Source organism: Perognathus longimembris, chromosome 1 (assembly GCF_023159225.1).
Source record: "Perognathus longimembris pacificus isolate PPM17 chromosome 1, ASM2315922v1, whole genome shotgun sequence".
NCBI lineage: Eukaryota > Metazoa > Chordata > Mammalia > Rodentia > Heteromyidae > Perognathus > Perognathus longimembris.
In genome coordinates this window covers 103,262,043-103,284,690 of record NC_063161.1, presented here as the reverse complement: position 1 = coordinate 103,284,690, position 22,648 = coordinate 103,262,043, and the positions used below count along the sequence as shown (strand labels likewise).

General features: G+C 43.0%; 1 protein-coding gene across 1 annotated transcript in view; it reads right to left on the bottom strand.

Annotated features, from left to right (window-relative positions):
• LOC125352446 (ral guanine nucleotide dissociation stimulator-like) overlaps window positions 1–22,648 on the bottom strand; it is a 33,139-nt gene that overhangs the window by 5,577 nt on the left and 4,914 nt on the right. Inside the window, 10 exon segments of the mRNA XM_048347539.1 lie at window positions 1,267–1,351; window positions 1,795–1,898; window positions 2,216–2,431; window positions 3,049–3,833; window positions 4,097–4,290; window positions 7,177–7,236; window positions 7,812–7,999; window positions 11,297–11,358; window positions 12,405–12,484; window positions 19,681–19,838. Coding sequence (XP_048203496.1) covers window positions 1,267–1,351; window positions 1,795–1,898; window positions 2,216–2,431; window positions 3,049–3,833; window positions 4,097–4,290; window positions 7,177–7,236; window positions 7,812–7,999; window positions 11,297–11,358; window positions 12,405–12,484; window positions 19,681–19,838 — 1,932 coding nt within the window.

Here is a 22,648-nt window from a genome sequence, read left to right as displayed (position 1 = left end):
AGCTGGTTCTAGCTCAGTCTCTGCCTAAGTTCCAGGAATGTAGGATCCCATGGGAGGAACCTGGCCTCACTGTGATGTTTCCTCATTGCAATGTGTGCAGGGAATACACCAGCCTGGGGGAGGGTTCCGGCTGGGAGGACTCAGAATCTGCTCTCACCAGTGCTGCAGTCCTAATTAACATCTGGGCCAAGGCCTGTTCTGAACTCCTGAACATTCCTTTCTCTGTTGGACTTCATCATTCCTTGTGAAATAACCCCCCAAATTCCTCATGTCTCCCTATGCCAGATGAGAAAAATGAGGCATATAGAAGGCTGGGAACTTGTCCAGTACCCTGCAGCTATCCAGGGAGAATTCCTCCAGGCTCATCTCGCAACAGAGAAGGGTCTGCTCCTTCAGCCTTTTAGACTGTTCCAGGGTCCCTAGAGTAATTGAGACTCAAAAATAGAGGATGACTAAAGCCCTCTGCCTGCCCCAGTTGCCTGCATTCTCTGTCCTAACATTGTTCCCAGGTCTAAAAGCAAAATTGGTTCTGTCTCTACAAATCCTCTCCTAGTCTCATATGGAAATCAGTGTTATTACGCTTGAGATGGGGACTTTGACTGGAGCCTCTGATGTGGACAATTATGCCATGTCATGAAGAAGTGAATCATGCTTCCTTTTGTTACATGGCAGTTGCTACAGAATTTAGGAAGATGATTGTTCCCTTCTATTGTTAAATCAGCTCCCTCTCCACAGACCCAGCTGTGTTGCACCTCCAACCATATTTTGTGATCATCAGAAGGCTCTGCTCTACAGCAGAGCACAGAGCCAACGCAGTGCCTCCCAATTACATCCTGAGCCTGGATTCTCGTCCTACCCCAATGACTTCCATGTCCAGTTGGCTCCAGAACAGCCCTGAGATCTCCCAGCAACTCTCCAGAGCAGGACTCTCCCCAATATGGTCCAGTCAACATGAAAAGCTGCAGAAGCCAGGGTTCCTGGGAACTGGTGGGCCTGGTGTCTAGGACAATATACTCACTCCCTACTAAAGACATAAAAAACTGCCTGATGTAAAGTCCCAGCAGGAAGCAAGACACAGCACTCTTGGGTTCCTCTGCCCTCCAGAGATATCATGTCTTCCTTTAGTACAACTATGATGAGATGTCTCTTGGTCACTGTCTAAGCCTCCTCTCTCCTTAGTCCAGATGACACACAAGGGAAATTTTTCAAAACACTTTCAGGGAGCCAATAACATGCATTGTCTTCCCCTTACCCAGTTCCCCTTACCTTGAATAGCAGCTCTCGGCACCTGCAGTGGTTATTTTCAGGAGAAACTATCTCTGAAAGTTTCTGGAATCTTCTGATGCTGTCTCTACAGGAGGAGCCAAGAGAAGGTTACAGTTGGAAAGATGGGAGATAAGGGAGTGGATCTACATTTTCTTTTAGAACTAAGACTTCCAACTGCCTGGACAAGAGTGTTAGAAATGTGGCCTTGAGCCCTACGGACACATAGGATTTGAGAAATTCTTGATCTTGAAAAACAGGAGTGCCATGTCATTTCCAATATGCAGTTCTGATTTGATTTCAACTAAGCAGCGATTGGTGGCATTCCCAGACACCTAGAAGTCTCCTGTATCTCACTATCCAGGTTCTGACATATAGAGAGCTGATCCCTGCCAAAGATAAAGCAGCCTGCATCAATACAAATGAAGTTTCACAACCAAGAAGTTCATGCTGTGGATGTTGGACCTTCGTTCTTAGTGTGGGTGATGCCAGGATTTGTGCAGGCACAGCTCCTGCAGAGCGAGGACATACCTGGAAACCTTTTCCCATGTCTTCTTCAGGCGATGGATGGAAGAACTCTGCAGGGCAGAGATGATGGCAAACAGGGAGGAGAAGTTCCTCAGGACTCGGCAATCCTGGAGAGAAAGACCGGTGAGAGATTTGGATGGTTCTAACACCAGATCGTACCATGGTTGCTGGGTCACCCTCTCATACATCAAATTCTAGGGAGATCAGGGAGTACAGTAGGGAGTATAGAACAGCCGGACAGGATTTTACTCAGCCCAAGACCTATGTGAGAAGCATGAGTGAGGACATAGACAGTAGTGGCTTTTAGTGGGAAAACTGTCTGTGGGAAGGAGGGACTGGGATCTATACAGGTCGTTGAACACAGTCCAAATTCTGAGACTAAGAAGGTTGAAAAGAGAGTCCCTGTATGCCACCTGTATCTTACCCAGGCTACCCCGATCCAGTGCTGAACCAAAAGGGCTCTCTCTGATGCTTTTGTGCTGTCATCCCCAAGGCAGCTTGTTATTACACAGGAGGATACATTGTTGAAATGTGTGATGCTGGCCCAGATGGAAGGGGCTACGTGCTCCTTGGCCTTTGTATCACTCTTGGACCAGATAGAGCCCAGACACTGGTAGGGCACTACCTTTTTGAATAGCTCCTGGGGAAGAGAAGGGTGTTACTTGTCCGTATCACAGAATGCAATGCCCAGGTGCAAGCTCGGATGACTATAGTAGGAGATGGAGCTAGGGAAGTGGAACAGGTGACTTGAGCCCATGGGCATCTCTGGGTCTGGTGTACTGACCACCTAGTACGACCAGCATGACATGGAAGGAAACATAGACAGGAAGGCAAATGTTGTATATTTCTCTACCTAATCTCACTCTATCTACTAGAAATCAACTGTCTACCTGGTCCCAAGCAGCACTGTCTGCCCCCATATAGGCACCTCATGCCTGTCTCCTGGTCCACATGCAGTTTCCTGCCTTTAAGGCCAGTCTTTTTCCCTAACTTCTGATAGAATAGGAAACTAAACAGTACTAATGCTGGCGAAGCTTCTTGCATGAGAATGAGCTTTGGTCCAGGTTGTTACTGGCAGAGGAGTGGGACTAGTCTTTACTTTAGTGTTTCCATGACAGAAATTTGTCTTCGACATCGTTAGGATTGTGGAGCTGGGATCTAGACAATGTCTTGGCCCCCTGGGAAAGCAACTACAGAACAGGGCATCAGAGGAAAGTGGGTGTATCAACCTCCATTCAGCCCTGCCTAGGACCTCACCGCATCCATCATGGTGAGTTGCTCTGCCACCAGATCAGGAGGAAAAGCCAAGAAATCAAGCTTCTCCTTGTTCATCCAGTTCTGTGAGGTTGCACATGGAAGACTGGAAGGGTGTCCTGAGGAAGCTAATGCTGCATCAGGCTCAGAATCAGTGGAAGCTGGGACTGCTGTCTCAAGCTCTGGAGTTGGTTCCTCATGTGGCTTAGGCTCTTGATCCGCAACAGGGACTGCCTCAAGCTCAAGAGCAGGATCTAGAGCTGACTTTTGTACAAGATCTATACATGGTGTTGGTTCTCCTGCTGAGCTGGGCTCAAGAGCCACAGATGGAGTAGGCTCTAGGTCTAAAGGATCTGATGATGGTTCTCCTGCTGCCATGGGCACCAAAGCCACAAGTGGCATAGGCTCTAGGTCTGACCTAGCTAATGATGGTTTTCCTGCTGAGCTGGTCTCTAGAGCCTCAGATGAAGTAGGCTCTAGGAATAAGCTAGCTGAAGATTCTTCTGCTGAGCTGGACACTAGAGCCACAGGTGGAGTTGGCTCCAGCCATGAAGCTGATGCCAATTCTCCTGCTGGGCTTGGCACCCAAAATGGGATTTGCCCAAATTCCGATTTGGGCTCCAACTCAGAACTAGAGTCATTGGCCCCAATGGGGCCAGGCGCCAGAGCCACACATGGAGCTGGCTCACTCAATGAATATGATGTTGTTTCTCCTGTTAGGCAGGGAACCACAGCTGAAGATTGGGTTGGCTTCACGTCTTCATAAAGATTTTGGCCTGATGAAAGATCTGCAGCGGGATACAAGATTCTTTACATTACTGTGCTGCCCTAGGGTTTTTCAAAGGTAGATAAAACAAAACCAGCCAAAATGTCCAGTTCCTTACTTCCAATATGATACCTTCCTAAAATACCTCCTACCCACAGTGACTTTCAGATTCCTCCTTGCTTCTAGTCCTATTCCACACTGAAATATGCCTCCCAGTGTGCTCTCCCCTGATTCCCCTGCTATGTTCCCTGGTCAAACCCCTCCCTTTAGACCCTGGCTTTGCACCTTGAGTCTCAGCCTTGTTGGACTCCAGGGCCTCCATCTGGGCCAGGAGAAAGGTGGCACGACATTCCACATCGGAACCAGGCATGTACGATTGTAGGTAAGCCATTAGGTTCTTGAAGCATGAACTTTGCAGGGGTTGGCAGAAATCCTCTGAGTACAGATCCAGCCACATGCCCAAGATGGAGGAGATGGCACTGGGAGGAGACAGGTGTGTAGCTGAGTCAGAAGCTGGCCTCTCCTTCTTCCCATTCCCTTCCCTAATCCCCCATTATTAGACAGACATTAGGGCTTGTGCCTAACCATCCAGTGTCCAGTGGACCCTAACCCAAGCAACTTTGGCTGTGGAGCAATGGCCGGCCAGGCAAGCCAGGCAGGAGCTGCAGTGAATATACAGAGATGGATCCTAGGATCAATACTATGAGCAGATCTCTTGTCTTCATGAAGCTCCACACTCTCCAATCTCTCTAACTTCTTCCTACTGAGAATACATTGTCTAAATGGCCTGTCCTACGTGGAATCCAGGAGATTCTGAGGGCACCTCAGTTAATGAATCTGCTGCCTCTTTATATGTGAGCCACATACAATAGGTCTTTTTTCTCACACTGTTCTCCTGAGGACAGCCTGGCCCTAGGCTCTCATAAAGGGCCCATTATCCAGTAGCAAGACCTCTATACTTGTTTTGTCACCTGATAAGTACTGAACTGGGCCACTTGGAATGAATTATAGAGGGGATTGATTCTTCCAAGGGTTTCTTCTGAGCCTTTAGGCATCCCAGTGTTTCCTGGTGCTCCACTATCCCCCCCACAGTCTCATGTCTTTCTCCTAAAGGCAAATACTTTCACCTCAGCACTCTAGTAAAACACAGGTTAGAAGCAAAATCACTGGTGCTGGAAAAATTGGCTATCCACACGCAGAAAATGGAAACTAGAGCCTGTAATTTCACCATGCACTAGTATCAGTGCAAAATGGATCAAAGACAATATCAATACAGAAACCACAATAAGTTACAGGAAAGGAGAGTGGACACACTAGCACCTCTAGGCACAGGTCAGAACTTTCTAAGTAAAGATAGGGAATTGTAAGAAATCAAAGGAAGTCTTGTGGGAGAATAACTTCTCTGACCAGTAGAAAACTTAGCCTTGGAACAGAAGTTCTGATGCCTTATTAGCAAACTAATAGGCCTTTGGGGAAACATCTGCATTCAGGATCTCCTGTGCTTGCTGGTTAAAGGAAACCAGTCTTTGTTATGAGAATCTCCCCTTTCCAGGTACCAAGCCTCCCTTGGGAGACTTGCTTGACCAGTTGCCATTAGCAAAAGTCTCTTCATAGTAAATAGGAAAGTCTTTCACAGTTAATAGGGTCTTGGTCAAAGTCTTGAGCAAATAGTAGCTAGGTGATAAAGTTCTGCCTTGACTGTCAACAATCTTTGAGGTAACTCAGCCCTTAATAGTCAACACTCTTTGAAGTAGCCATCTTTTGTAGTAGGTAAACTTTTGTATTATTTCCTACCTCCCAGTAGTAGCATCCTCAATTTTTGTATTTGAGATGGATATTATGCTGTATTAACTTTTACCCTGGAAGTTGTAAGTTGATTTCTAACCATATATAAACCCTGGCCCTCCTGAAATAAAGTGTGCATTGGCCCACTCGCCTGCATCCCCCGTGTCCTGACTACGGTTGCAGTTACCCATGTCCAACAAAGTCTGAATAAAGGGTATTTTTTCATAATTAATTTTCAGCATATCTAACAAGATAAATACAAAGTCAACATCATATCCAAGTGCTTCATATCCAAAATATACTTAAGAGGCCAAAATACAAAACCCTCAAAAAGAAGCAACTCAATTAATACATGGGCTAACGAGTTAGAGAGAATTCTCAGATACAGTAGTGAAAATGGCCAACAGACTCCTGAAGAAATGCTCAACACCTCAGGCCATAAAGAAAATACAAATAACAGCAATACTGAGATTCAATATCATGCCAATTTGAATGGCCAATATGAAGAAAAACTAGCAATAGCAAATGCTGGTATGAATGTGGACACAAAGTAATTCCATGATGTTGCTGGGAAGGTAAGCTTGTTTGTCCACTCTGGAAAGTAGTGTGGAAGTTCCTCAAAAAATTTAACATAGAGCTACCCTATGACTCAGTAATTCCACACTTGGGCATTCATCCAACAGAACACATAAAGGTAACACTAAACTACCAGTAAAACCGTGTTCATTCCAGCATTATTTGCCATAACCAATACATGGAACCACCCCAGATATACTCTTCCATGAACAAACGGATCAAGAAAATGTAGTATATATACATAATGGGATTCTATGCATCCATCAGGAAGAGTAATATTGTACCATGGTAAGACTTGGAAAAAATGTACTAAGTCTCATCCAGGGAAACATAGTTGGCATGGCCTTCCTCCTTTGTGGTAGCTAAAATGTGCCTATAAATCTACAAATAAACACAATGGGTGGAAATAAAGAGTAACCAATGGATTAACTGAAGTTAGTAGTCTCTATGGGGGACACAAATAGCATTCTTTAGAAAGACTTAGTCGAAGTTCAACCAAATGAATACCCAAAAAATGGGTACTTGCAAGAGGATAGGGTGGGGAGAAGGGAAGAGGAGTAGAAGAACAAATGGAGAAAGTGGGGAGAATGCAGGCAAAATTTTGTGGTACCTATCACAGAATTGAGAAGTATTAAGGGATGTGATGGGTAGAAGGATGAAGTTGAAGTGATAACAGATCAAGATGCATTGCACAAATAAATTGCTTTGTTAAATAGCAAAAAATACAATACCTAACTTAAAATTAAGATAAGTAGTGGAAAGGATGGGTTGGGAGTGGTAGGTGAGAATGTTGTAAGAGGTGACATTCATCTGGGTACACTGTATTCATAATTACTGTGTGGTGAATGACAACTCCTTTTTACTGCTACAAACACATAATTCAAGTATTCAGAAAAAGAATCACAAGAGTTTTGGTCTCAACTGTTTGTCCTTTCTATTAAGCACACAAATGCCCTTGTTCTGGAGACAGATGTGTCCAGCCTTATGACCTGAGGCCCACTCACTTTCTGAGCTGGTCTTGTGGGATGACATTCTCACTGGAATAGGGAAGGATTTCAGCATCTCTACAGGAGTCCAGAAGGGCTTCACTCCCGCGAAACCTGTTTAGAATATTTAGTGTTACTGGCCATCGTCCCATGTCTTGGATTTCAGGACAGAGGGGATTTTCCTGCTCTTTTCACTCAACTATGCTCAGTGTCTGCAAATCTGCCTTTATACTATATCTGGCTTTTATGTATGTGTAATATGGGAAGAGCCTAACCAGCTCCTTCTCAGATAGACCATTATGCCAGGATGTCTACATATGGTAGAGGCACTCCTCCCAGATATAACATGAATTTCTATCTTTAGAATGGAAGCTGCTTTGCCTGAGGTGTTGGGATAGTGCTGCTGGAGGCCAAAGCTGATTTCTAAGGGAAATAGGTCTCAAGGGAAACACCCCAGTCCTAGGCAGCCGGTGCTACAAAGATAGGCTGGGTAAGCACTGTCAAGGTTCAAACCATAGGACTCTTGCAGCAGATTAAGACTGATTTTTTTAGTATGCCACTTCCCAGCACCAAATTAAGGCTCAGAGTTTCAGGCCATTCCCCAGTTTCCACTTAGTGGGAAGGTGTCCCCTAATCTTAAACTAGGTGCTCACCTTTTGAAAAGCAGGTCCAGTACCTGCTGGGGGTTGCTAAACCTTCTGTAGGTGGACAGAAAGGTGGGGATGAAAATGGGTTCCCCCATCAGATGGGCAGGCACCAAGTGATCCACCAGCTCTTCCAAAGTGCCTGAATTGAGTGTCTTTGACCTTTGGGGCTCCTTTATTGTCATTTGATTTTCATCCTAGAATGGGACCAAGGAAGGTCAACTCAAATACTAAATGTAGCAAACTATAAGACTCATTGTCATTGAGGATAATGAAATCACCTGGAAAACGGGTTTTACACACACACACACACACACACACACACACAGAGAGAGAGAGAGACAGAGAGACAGCGACAGAGATAGAGAGACAGCTATAGACAGAGACCGAGACTGAGAGCAGGAGGTGACCAGGCATTGGGTGGCTATCCTATAACTGACACTCTATCAACTTTTTGTTCACCTGGGAAAATCTCTCAGGATGATGGGGTTGGGAGGTCACCCAGCGTCTCCAGACATGGGCGAGGCCCCCTCTTTCGTCTTCTTTTTGGCATGAGCCAAAACAATTCGGGAGACAGCAGCAGGACAACATCCTTCTCTCTTCCCAGTCTCAGTGCCAGTGAACTGGCTTGGCTGTTGTGCATTCTGGCTACCTAGGCAACAGGGTTCTGAGTTCTATCTCATCCATCATCAAGGAAGTGAGGTCATCTCCTCTCAGGTACCTTCACCTGAGTGGTTCCCTCACATATGACATTCCCAAATGTCCCCTGTGCACAAACACTTGCCAACCATGCCACAAATACAGCTGTACACCATTCTACCCACTCACCCTAACCCACTGTCCCAGGGTAGGCATGGGAAGAGATGGCTGGGTTCATAATATGTTCCATCTGCCATAGAGACGTGGCAGTGGATGTAAAACTTTTTCTTTCACCATCTCTCTTGTATCCCTACTTGCTAAAGGAGTTACTCCTTCTACTTCTTAGAATGTCATGATATGGATATGACTATAGGTGCCTGAGTATGCTTTGTTGAGATCACTTTGCTTGTGCACTTAAATAATAACAAGACATGGAAAGACAAGTAGGACACAAGTAATTGGCTTTGATGGGCATGCCTGATATGCCAGCCCTATCCTACTTAGGAGGCAGAGGCAGCTACTTGATAGGGGCATTGGATTATTGTTCATTACCCCTTAAGCTTCTGATAGAATTTAATTTGGCAGTGAATCCAGTTAGTTCTGGCATTTTCCTTTTTGACAACTCTTTGTTCCTGTGTCCATCTCATTTTTTTTTTTTGCCAGTCCTGGGGCTTGAACTCAGGGCCTGAGCACTGTCCCTGGCTTCTTTTTGCTCACAGCTAGCACTGTACCACTTGAGCCACAGTGCTACTTCCGGCTTTTTCTACATATGTGGTGCTGAAGAATGGAACCCAGGGCTTCATGTATAAGACGCAAGCACTTTACCACTAGGCCATATTCCCAGCCCCTCCATCTCATTGTTGATAAGACTAGTCCCTCTTGGTACAGTGTTGGTAATTCACAAAGATAGTTCTAGGAAGGTATTCACTTCTGGGCATTTGATTTTTTTAAGCGTAAGTATTGCCTTCTGATTCTTTGATTCCCATTGAAATTATTGAAATTATTTTGATATTCCCATTTTAATTCTAATATTAATTTGAGTTACTTGCCTTATTTTTGTCAAATTAGTTACAGGATTGCAAATCTTATTTTTTCCAAATTAGTTTCATCATTTCTTTGTTCAGTTTTTTCAGTATTAATTTAATTAATTGATTCTTCCTCTTACCTAATGGCTTATATTGGTCATTTTACATTTGGTTCTTTCCTCAGTTTGAGAGGCATCGTTAAACTTTTTGATGTCTCACTGTGTCATCCACCACCATCTAACTTTGTTTTCTCTATAATGTACATACACACAGCTCTACTAATTTTCTTCCCTTAGTGTCACCCTTGCTGCATCCTAAAGTTCTGATGTCCAATCTATTCATTTAGACTAGATTGTAGGAATATTTTGACTTTCCCTTTCCTCTTTTCTTCTTCAGTTACTGTCTGTCAGGACTGTACATGTGTTTGATTAAAATATCTTTGGCTGTGGATTTCTAGTTTATTTACATTAGACATGATAAAGGATTTGTTTCCATTTTTCTTTATTTGCTAAGATTTGTTGTATTTCTTTTATGGAAAATGTTCCATGGGCTGGTGAGAAGGAGTTGATATTGTGTGGCTAGGGGATGAAATATTCTGTAGATGTGTCTGAATTGTGCAGTTGTTCTGTGGTGTCCTTTCATCCTCAGCTTTCTTGGATTATGTATGTATGACAGATACATTTTTGAGTGATGGTAATAAGGTCTCCCAGTATATTATGATGAGATGTATTAGTCTTTGTAAGTCTAGAATTCATTGTTTAATTAACCTGAATATATTTTGGCCAGTTTACTTATTTTGATTGGAGAGTTAAGAACATTAACACTCATTATAAATGTAAAAATATATTGCAAAAAGCATGTTGCATTTCCTTCCTTTTATTGTATTGAAAGTGCTTGCTACTTTCCTATTCCTGTTACTAGTTTACCAATTTTATTTTGCCTTATTTTTAAATATTTTTTTCTGTAGGTAGAATTTGTTTTGTTAGTGTGAACATCCTGAATTCTTAGTGCTGAGTTCCTTGAAAGATTGCTTCGTTAAATATAGTAGGCCACATTGGCAATACTTATCTTTCTGGCTTGAATTATGTCTTTCCGCCTCATCTTCCCATTTTGTTTGTGCTAACAAGTCTGGTATTATTCTAAGAAATTTGTCCTTGTAAATTACCTGCATCCTCTCTTTTGTGGCTTTCTATATTTTTTTAGTCTGTATATTGTTTTTGAACAAAAATTTACCTTGAGGTGTTCTGCTCATCTTGCTTGTTTGGTGGTCTCCAAGCATCTGTTCCCATGGCAAATTGGGATGTCTCTTGCCAGGATGGAGGATGTTATTAGCAAGGGCTCTGTCCTTTCACTGTTGTACAACCACTGCCTGGACCTTGGGTATAGAATCACCAGTTGAATATGGCAAACCTCCTACCACATGGGTGTCACTTCTAATTCATTATGCACCCTTACCACTATGTGGGATCTCCAGTGAGTGACCTAGCCTCCCTGGCACTGTTTGTGTACCTGAAAGGTGTGCAGTGGAATGCACTTCCCTCATGGGATTGGGGGACTCATTGTCTCCTCACAACTTTGGTGCTATTCTGACTGCAATTGGTGCTTAGGCCTCCTAAGAACTCTGCCACATTCCACTCTCCCTTGAACCTCATCAATCCTGCAAGGTCAGTCCCAGTGTTCCACATCCTTCAGTTGGTGAGATCAGGAATATGAAGCCTAGAGAAAGCTAGTGAACTCCAGGCCATCAAGAGAAGAGGATTTTTAGCCATCACCATGGTCCAGTCATATGGCCTTCCTGTGCATGCCAGGGCCCTTACAGGATTGAACTACACAGAAAGAGAAGAGTGGAGACTCAGACTCCTTCTTGGTCACAAAGTCCTCATTTTCCTCTCCTGAGGAAGCAAAAGGAGATTGGAAAATCTTCTCTGCTCTCCCAGACCCCTGTTCATGTGCCCTTTCTGAACTGACTGTGCATTTGCAGTGGGGAGTTTTCCAGGGCACACTCCGGCAGACACCTATGCCATGTGAATAATAGGCCTTGCAATCTGCTCCCACTTTGTAAGGAAGCTGCTAGAGTGGTAGTGTGGTAGATGCTCAGTGAGTTTGGCATTCCCTATTTTGGGGGGATACTAGAGATATAACTGAGGGTCTTGAATACGGCCCTTGGCATTTTTGCTCTAGACTATCCCTCAATCACTTGATCCCTAGCTCCACTTCCCATTTTATAGTTAATTGGAGATGAGACTCAGTGATTTCTCTGCCCAAGCTACCGTGAAACAGCAATCTTCAGACCTCAGCCTTATGAGTAGCTAGAATGACAAGCACTAGTTCCCAGAAGCACTGTTAAAGTAACTTTTCTGTCCATAGGTCTAACCATGTGGGAGCTCTCTAAGGTATTTTTATGACCAATAGCAGCACTTGTTCTAGGGAAGAACAGAGAGCCACACAATCTCTCAAGATCTGCATTCTGGTACTGCATGTTTTGACCTAAGCCAAATAGTTACTATGTCCATTTGGCCCTGAAGGCAGCCCTAAAATACGCCATCCTAGAGACAGGGTCCTCCCCCGTGAAGTGTAGCTATCAAATAGTGGTGAGTTCTTGGCTTTCTGGTGAGAACAATTTGGAGGTAGGTAGACACATTCCATTCAGCCTATGGAATCTTCTAGCTGATGCTAAGTCCCAACAGGTAGCACAAGTCCCGAGAGCAACTTGACCTGATCAGCTCCCCTGGACCACCCTGTCTCCCACTACAACAGCCCAATACCAAGGGCCTTCTAATACTCAACATGCCCTCATCTCTGTAGGTGGAAACAGACCCTTTTCTTCCATTCACCAGAAGAGAAAATAATGAAAAATTTTAAAAGCACCTTCATGATAAGATGAACTCTCATTTATTTCATGCCTACCCTTCTGGCTTCTGCCACCACATCCCCATACCTTGAATAGGAGGGTCTCTGCTTCTGGAGTCGTTTTCAAAAATTAAATCAGAAATCTTCTGGAATTCTTGGAAGCTGATGCTACAAAAAGTAGAAGAGCAAGTGAGAGGAAGGGCCTGGACAAGAGAGGGAGTAACGATTTCATGGAGACCAAAGAGCTCATGGGGCTGACACCTGTTCTTCCTCCTGGCACAATGGGGTGCATAAGCAATTCCAGTAGTCAGCTCTGGTTTGATATCAAATGGACAAACATCTGAGGCTACCAGAGAAAACATGAAAACCTCTTGAGTGTTTCTGTCCAATTTCAGGTAGACAGGAAGCTGAGCCCTGCCAAAGATAGACTACACAGGGAAGCTACAATAAATCTGTACAAGGGAGTCTCTGCCTTGGACTTGAGGCCAGTTTCTTAGTAAAAGTGGTATCAGCCCATCTGTGCTCACAGCTTCCATTGGAGACAGGGACCCACCTGCAACATCTTCCCATGTTCTCTCCATGTTCTACCACCAGGTACTCTGCAGTGAAGAGATACTGGCAAAGAGGGATGAGAATTCTTCAGAAATCAACACTTCTGAGACTTGGCTGGCTAGAATTGCTGCCAACTCCTGCGTAGGTACTAGGATTAAACATCACTTGATGACAGAGATGCTAGGGGGTAGACAGGCTTCATAAGAACCAGGCACATGTTTAGCTCACTGCAAGGTCTGAGTGAGCACCTATCCAGTGAGTATCTTGTGAATGACCAGGAAACACAGCCCTAGAATGGAGTATCTGGGTCCACACAGAGATCTGACCACAGTCAAGGCCACAGATCCACTTCTACTTTTTCGGTGGCCCAGTTTCTATCTGGGCTAGCTTTTAGTTATCAGATCATAAGTAGCTAGGTTTACAGGTGTGAGACGCTGGTGGCAGGTGATGGTAATGTTCTTATAGCTTCCCTGAGGCTTAAAATTTCCTCACAGTGATTCATAATGATCTACCAACACACTGTTATGTAAAGTGTAAACACTTTTTTTAAAATTTTTTTTAATTTTTTAAAATTTTTTTTGGCCCGTCCTGGGGCTTGGACTCAGGGCCTGAGCACTGTCCCTGGCTTCTTTTTGCTCAAGGGTAGCACTCTGCCACTTGAGTCACAGTACCACTTCTGGCCGTTTTCTGTATATGTGGTGCTGGGGAATCGAACCCAGGGCCTCATGTATACGAGGCAAGCTCTCTTGCCACTAGGCCATATCCCCAGCCCCGAGTCTAAACACTTTTAAGAAAGAAAAATGTGGAGAGATTTGCCACCATTGTAACAAATTGCCCAATTGGAAAAATGACCAGAGATGAATGAGATGAGAGATGATAATCAGATGACTCTATAGGTCATGTTTATTCTTTGAAGAAACAAAAGTTGGAAAGAAAATTGCATGACAAAAGAAACCACTTACTCATTTAGAGAAGTCACTTTTCCTCTGTCCCTGCTGTTCTAGGCTAGTTCCTTGAATAGTGGTGATCCAAGGTGGACTCCTTCCTCATAATAGACTGAGATGCTACCATTTGGGCACAGGCCTCTTCTGCCCCAATGTAGCATAAACCTTAAGATTTGCATATACATTTATCTGAGTTAGAGAGGGGAAAGGGAACATCAAAATTGTGAGATGAAGGATAAAAGGTGAACCAATACAACAGCAATACTTATAGGACAACATGTTGTAAACTAACTGTACAACTGGTGGGGGGCTGGGGGGTAGGAAGTTGGGAGAAAAATGAGAGAGGAAGTAATGTTTGACAAGAAATGTACTCACAACCTTATGTATGTATCTGTAACCCCTCTGTATATCACCATGACAATAAAATTAAATTTTAAAACAGAGCCCTTTTCTATATAGAGATGTTCATAACTGAAACTTAGATGGAAAAATTCATGGAGCAGAGCCAATTTCTAGTTGATTTTCAACTGGACACTTGCTGGAGTGACATTTTAAATTTAGTGCTAACTAATTTTATTCCCTCATTTGAAGACAAAAGCCTAATCTACTGTCTGGAGTGGAGACTACAGAAATGATATGCTTAGAGTGCTATGCAGCATCTTGGACCACAAAATAGACAGAAGGATGACAGGAAAATATGAATGAGGTCTGCAGAACAGCCACAAGATCTGAGCAAGCCAGATCCAGGGAGAGTGGGGTTTATATCACTGAGCGTTCCTTTCCCTTTTTCTTCCTTTTAAGTTTTATTTATCAAAGCTTCAAGCACAGAAGAGGTAGGATGTCAAATTAAGTAGATTATACACTATAATATAGTAAAGTTGCTGGTCAAATACTAGAAGGCATGGTACTGCTGTTCTAAAGGAGTGTATTAGTATGCTTAAAACATGTTTTAAGCATGTCTTATAATCTCAACTGTGATCTCTCTGGCCCTTCCAGTTTTCATTGCTGGTGGACGCAGCTGACTAGCTGGTTGTTAACTAGGAGTTTACAATCTGATAACATCACTTGAGGCTTATGAGGATAACTGGCTTCTGTATTTAATATTAGTTAAAAATATGCAACTTAGAGGCCAGTGCTGGTGGCTCTCTCTAGTCATATACAGGGAACTATTCCTTTTTACATAGCTGCACAACAGAGTATGGAAAGCTGTCAGTTCCTCCTGAAGCAGGGAAAGGCAGGCCAATGTACTCACTTCCAGGTGAGGATAGGAGATGCTACTCAAAGTAAAGTGTCTAACAAGAGAAGTAGAAAACAAGTTGAATATAGTGGTACTTGCCTATCATCCCAGCAACACTGGCAAGTACAGTAGGAGTGTCACATCCTGGGAAAGACTGGGAAGAAAGTGAGATGCTCCTTTGAAAATATCCAACACAAAAGGGATTCAAGTGGTAAAGTGTTTGCTTAGAAAGCTTAAGGTTCTGAGTTCAATCCCTAGGAGTGAGTGAATGAGGGAGGGAGGGAGGAAGGAAGGAAGGAGAACAGGTGAGAGGGAGACGGGAAAGAGGAAAAACTTATATCTGAACACCTATCTGAAAATACCAATAGAAGACCCATTTCCCTATGAGGAAGACAGGAGACCCATTTCTCAGAATGGCAACTTGAGATGTGTATGGTGGCATGTGATATAGATGTGCCAGTTCATACTTTTTAAAAATAAAATCTATGGTTTGGATTTAGCCTGTCCCTCAACCTTCAAGAGGTAAGCCCTAAATGAAGGCACCTAAGGTTATTAGGGTACTTCCCAATGACCACAGGAGCCTTGGACATGATAACAGTAGTTCTCAGAACAGGACTGTTATAAAAGAAGGAGCCTGATCCTTGAATTTTTGGCTTCGTGTATTACCATGTGATCTGTCCCTCTCTCAGGTACTCTCAGTGATGCCATAAGCCAGGATGTGACATAACCAGCGGGTCTTTACCAGATAGGGTGCCAGGCTGACTTCTTGCTTCCAAATCACTTGAGGTAAACAAGCCTCAGATTCACCTATGTCATTAGAGCCATTGAAATGACTGATCTAAAGAAAAATTGGCATTTTACCTCTTACCTTGTGTGTAGAGCTCACATTATGAGTGACACAAGATACACAATACTTGAGATGAGATGCACTCTCGTCCATTAGATTCAATTCTGGTCCATTCTATCCTATTCTGTCTCTTTATAGAAAAAAGTTGTTCATGCTCATTGTTTTGAACCAACAGAAGTTCTCTGTGGGCAGAGGTGCTGGGAAGTAGGAAAAAAAGCTTTCTACCATATACTCTGTCTATGCTTGGTTATTAAATGTGTACTCACTTGCTTGGAAACCAAAAAAGAAAAAATGCAACAAAAAGATCAACCAGGGAAGAAAGGCCTTTCATGCCTCATGTGGGTCACATGACTTCTGCTACCACATGGCCTGTCCTGAGTTTTCACATGCCACTCAAGCCCCTAGGGCAGGAAGACTCCCCCAACCCCCTACACTGATAGCCAGTGGCTGCCTCTCACCTGTTCTGGATCTCTTTCAGCAGAGATGTGTTTTTCTTATCCAAACTCCCCTCAAGCTAGATGGAGTATGTTCATAATGTTAGCATGTATGGCCACCAGGTCAACTCGAAGTGGAGTCTTCAACTTGGTGCCAAAGGCTGAGGGCACAGAATAAACTCAGTCAGGACACAGTTCCCTCCTCTCTTCCCCCACCCCTGGCTAGCTCTCCTGTCCGGGTGAAGAGGTTATTGGCCTCATGCCTATGATGTGCAACTTGTCCACTGGCTGAGGAGCCTGAGCCCATTATGTGCTATGTCCCTCAAAAGTCCCAGGCTCACACAGCCATTCCTGAGCCTCAAGGAGGCTCCAGGAAAGACTCAGCACAAAAGGCAGCTCAGAACCTCCTTCACATACCTTCTGCTGAGTAATAAGGGAAGATTGGATCTCTGGTAAGGGGTTGCTTCCTACAGGACCAGAGGAAGTCTCTCAAGGCAGCCAGTTCCCAGAGGTTCAAAGAGAAACTGCATGTAACTCACACAGCAGGCTTCTTGACAGTGGGACTCTCTCAAAAGAAAACTTCACAAAGGAGAAGGCTGCAAAAAATGCAGCTGGATGGCAAATGAAGCTAAATTTCTTTTATTGTTGTCTTACTGGAACAAGAACTTGGCTGAAGAGCAGGGCATTTCCCAAGAGAAGGCTGCTTCTTCTGTTGTAGATAATAAAAGAAGTTCACTCCATGTCATCCTTCCTTTTAGGAAGAAAGACCACAGCCACAGCCAGACTTCTTGATGTCTTTTCTCCAGTGTGGATGGATCTGAATAGAGGCAGCTCATCCTGCTGAGGTCCTGAGTCCTTCTGGGACAGGAGTGAGAGAGTTATCCAAGGGGGATTCCACTCTGCACCCAGAAAGAATGAACAAGGTTCTTACATGCAGAAGCAAGTGAGAAATGGCTCAAGGAATTAATAAGAATGAGGCCTTTCAAGAGGAGGGCATCAAAGGGATCCACATTGGCAAAGAAGAAATCAAACTATCCCTATTTGCAGATGACATGATCTTATATCTGAAGGACCCAAAAAAAATCAGTCCCCAAACTCCCAGACCTAATAAACCATTTTGGCAAAGTAGCAGCATACAAAATCAACCCACAAAAATAAGCAGCTTTTCTTTATACCAGCAATGTACAAGCAGAAAAGGAAATTATGCAAAAATACCATTTACAATAGCTAAAAAAAGAAAAAATTACCTAGGAATTAGCCTAACCAAAGACGTGAATGACCTATTTAATGAGAACTATAAAAATCTAAAAAGGGAAATCAAAGAGGACACAAGGAGATGGAAAGACTTCCCATGCTCATTGGTAGGCAGAATCAATATAGTGAAAATGGCCATATTGCCCAAAACGTTATACAAATTCAATGCAATCCCCATCAAGATCCCAGCTACATTCTTCACTGAAATAGAGAAAGCAACCCATAAATTCATATGGAAAAGCAAAAGACATAGAATAGCCAAAGCAATTCTAGGCAAAAGAAGCAGTGCAGGAGGTATCACAATACCAGATCTCAAGCTCTATTACAGAGCCATCATAACAAAAACAGCCTGGCATTGGTATAAAAACAGACCTGAAGACCAAAGGAATAGAACAGAAGACCCAGAAATAAAGCTGCATTCTTACAGTCAGCTGATATTTGACAAAGGAACAAAAGACATACAATGGAAAAAACACAGCCTCTTCAACTACTGGTGCTGGGAAAACTGGGCAGCCATATGTAGAAAATTCAAAGTAGACCCAAGCCTATCACCATGCACCACGATAAACTCAAAATGGATTAAGGACCTCAACATCAGACCTGAATCCTTGAAACTACTGAAGGACAGAGTAGGAAAGACACTAGAACTTATAGGCACAGGAAGGAACTTCCTGAATATAGTCCCAGGGGCACAACAGATAGGGGAGAGACTCGACAAATGGGACTACGACAAAACAAAAAGTTTCTGCAGAGCTAAAGACATAGCCACCAAACTAAAAAGACAGCCAACTATATGGGAAAGGATCTTCACCAGCACAACAGACAAAGTCCTAATATCTGTCATCTACAGAGAACTCAAAAAACTAACCCCCTCCAAACCCAGTAAACCAATCATTAAATGGGCAAAGGAGCTAAAGAAAGACTTCACAGGAGAAGAGATAAAAATGGCAAAGAAACATATGAGGAAATGTTCAACATCCCTGGCAGTAAAGGAAATGCAAATAAAAACAACCCTGAGAAACCACCTCACTCCAGATAGAATGGCCTATACTCTGAACTCAGGCAACAACAAATGCTGGAGGGGATGCAGGGAAAGAGGAACCCTTCTCCACTGTCGGTGGGAGTCCAAATTAGTACAACCACTTTGGAGAACAGTATGGGGGTCCCTCAAAAAGCTCAGCATAGACATACCCTATGACCCAGCCATACCACTCCTAGGCATTTTTCTTGAACAACAGGTCTCACGATATCAAAAAGACATCTGCACATCCATGTTTATCGCTGCACAATTCACAATAGCCAAAATATGGAAACAACCCAGATGCCCCTCTACAGATGAATGGATCAAAAAAATGTGGTACCTATACACAATGGAATACTACATAGCGATTAGAAATGATAAAACATTGGTATTCGCAGGGAAATGGTCAGAACTTGGACAAATAATGTTGAAGGAGACATGCGCAGAGAAGAAAGGGGCATGGTCTCCTTGATATATGACTGTTAGGGTGGGGGGCGGGGAACAGTAGAAAACAGGTCTGCGAAACAAAAAACTTCTTGTCAAATGGTATTTCCACAGGTTTGGGTCAGTGATCTTACATTATGTATCTAAAACCAAACAACTACTAAACGTAAAAAAGTCTAAAATAGACCTCTCAGTGAATCACAATAGTGCAATAGCTAGGTATATATAATCATATAAGACAAGGATAAGCAAACTCCATTGTTGACGTTACATTTAAAGCTCTAGGTGAATTTCCTTTGGCATAAGCCACGTGGCTACTGTATATGATTTTGGTACACTGGGTATTGTATATATGCCTACCTGATCTAGGGAAGGGAAAGAAAAATGAAAGTGTAAGATATCACAAGAAATGCACTGACTGCCCTATTATGTAACTGTACCCCTTTTGCACAACACGTTGTCAACAAAATTTAATTAATAAAAAAAAGAATGAGGCCTTTGAGAAAGAAACATGAAAGAAAATTTCCCAGTGTTAAAGAGAAAAGAAGGAAGAAGTAACAGTTGTAAGTCCAAGCTGCAGGTTCATTGCAAGAAGACAGCAGGGCTCACACTGGTCCTGGGCTCAGCTTACCTATGACTTCTTCTACTGGGACCAGAGACTTCAGGAAACTGATCCAGAAAATCACTTGGTTCAGATGGATCTCGTGAGGTCATTTTCAGCAAAACTGCCAACAGCAACTGGTGTGCAAGGGATTTCCAGAGAACTCCAAACATAGAAATTGCAAATTGCTATGGGCAAAGGTAAGTACAGATTAGTATCCTGAAACATCTCCAGTGACTTCAAACCCAATTGGTGTTCGCACTTTAGGGATTCTGTATAGGACTGGTGTTCTTATGACATTCATTTACACATAGGAACATATATACAGTGATAAGGACACCACTTATGTATGTAGATATACACATACATTCAAGAGTGCACCCTTCTTGATGCACAGACCCAAAGCAGCACTTACCTACCTATACCAGCCATAGACATGTCTGTTTCTCTGCATCTCTCTAAACCTGCTTATATCTCTTCCTAAAAGCTTTCAACGCATTATCTTTGCTATAATAATATAAACAATACCTACTCAAAATATTCTGAAGAGGTATACATCCTGAAAACTAGTGTGTGCACATCTAGTTGCATAGGTGGAAATTATATACTATACATATAACTCTTTTTTTGTTATCTAGAAAGAAGGCATCCTTCTGGGAAAAGGTCTATCTGATTCCACAGGAACATGAATAGTAGCACTTCTAACACAGTATAGTTTTTGACACATATTAGCTTTATATGCACATTCCAGCTTTATCTATAGAGCTTACTCATAACAAAGAAGAAGCTACAAATTCAGAGGAGGATTCAATTAGACAACATATGACAAAAGATTCCATGGTCTTAAATAGGCATAACTATTTAGAATAGAATGAAATACAAAATATTACACATATCATTATATCACTATGAAATGAAACATTAATTTTGGTTACAAAGTAACTAACATTGCTTATCACAAGTTATCCAGGGATCTGTTCTGGCTGGTCAGAAGTCCATCAATCAAGTGAGTATCATTGTACATGCCTGGAAGCCCAGATCTTTGGGAAGGTTAAGGTAGAAGCACTACCGTTGCAGTCTAGGCTAGGAAAAGTTATTGAAAGACTCCATCCTTAAAACAAGCTAAAAACAGACTGAGAATGTAGCTCAAGCATATGAGTGCTTGCAGCCCTGAGTGCAATTCCAGGAAGAATTAAAAAACAGTCAGCAGGCTTCGATGCACAGGATAGGATGTGAAACTGAAGGGCAGTTTGAGATGTGGAAGAGGTAGAGAAATTAGGGAAGGGGATTTCATTAGTTAGGAAGGAGATAAATGGAAAACAATCATTGTGTGGAAGGAGAGGCATTGCTTTCCAACATGCTGCTGTGGGCATAGCTGATCTCCCCAGAGTCTGTGGCAAGATTCTGACAGGAACTTCCTATGGAAACTATGGCCTCCCAGTGACTGTCTAGACCTGTAACAACCCCATCTCTACATTGCCATGTTCCACTGGGACAGTGCCGTCTACCTCCTGGTCTCTGAGGCTTCTTAACAGGACTCTTATTTTTAGAATTAGAAATCTCTAGTTGGTGAGGCGAGGCTCAAATATCACACTGTAGCAGCTCACACTCATAGTCTTCAAAGCCAGGGTACAGGTTGTTGATGCTTACAGAGACTGTAGGCAAGAAAGGAAGTGTGTGAGACCTCAGTGGTCCAGGACTTGATTTGCCCTCCCAGCCCCACCCTGCATTTGCCTTTTCTGGAACTAAAAGTCTATGTAATATGTATGTGGTGTGTATGCATGGTATGTGGTATATATATTGTCTATGTGTATTGTGTGTGGTGTGGTTGTAGTATGTGTAGTACAGTTTATGCGCTGTGGAGTATGTGATATATATGATGTGTGCGGTATGGTGTGTGGTATATGTATAATATGTATCATATATATGTGACATGTATGTGTGGTATGTAGTGTGCATATGGTGCATATGTGGTATAATGTATGATGTGCATGGTGTGTGTGTGATATTTGCATGGACTGTTTGTGGAGTGGAGTGTATAATGAGGTATGTGTGGTTTGGTGTGCATGAAGTGTATAGAATGTGTAGTATGTAGTGTGGTATGTGGTGTCATGCAATGTGGGGTGTGGGGGGGCAGTTGAGACAGGTAGGAAGGTGGTGGCAGATATACTACCAACTAAATAAAGGTGAAAAAGGAAGGAAAGAAGCAAGGTTAGGGAAAGTCCTTCAGCTAGAAAGGAGTAAGAACAGGCCTGACATTTCTATAGCTTCAGTTTTTTCTGGGTTGTTAAATAAATAGAACAACTTAAACATGGTCAATCTATAGCACAAAGAAAGGTTGGCTGAAACAAAAAGGTTTTCTTACCAGAGTATCATCGCTGTGGGCCATGTTCATGTTACTTCTGGATAGGAATGACCTGGATAATCATGGCACAGTGATATCAATAGAACAAATGGCTTAAAAGAAAAAAAAAGACATTAAAAAGTCAGGATTGAAGAGCAAAGAGAGCTTATGTAAAAATGTTCAACTCAGTAGCAACAACACAGTCTATGAGAAGTGACTTAAGGACAGCATGCTTTCCCAGGGCAGTGATCTTGCAGCAGGTTGGACTAAATTGAAAGGTCTTAAAAGTCAAGACAGTGGTAGAGGAAAGTTAAGACAAAGGTAGAAACAGGTTCTTTGCATTTCATTATTAAGCTATGAACTCTTCTGGCTCCATACATTGTTCTCTATCCTTTGAGGAACATGGTAAAACTGACAATCCCTGCACAGGTTCCCTGGGGGGAAGTACAGCACGTTGGGGGATAGAGTCAGAGTCCTCTGATCCAGGTAAGGCGTAAAGATAGAAAATGTTATTCTCAAATGCATATGCTTATGGGAGCACAAAGGCAGGGGACCCCTTCAGATATCTCAATATGTTTATTTTATTGTTCTGGCACTGGGGCTTCAACTCAGGGCCTCATGCTCTCAATGGTTCTCTCTACTCAGTGCTGGCAT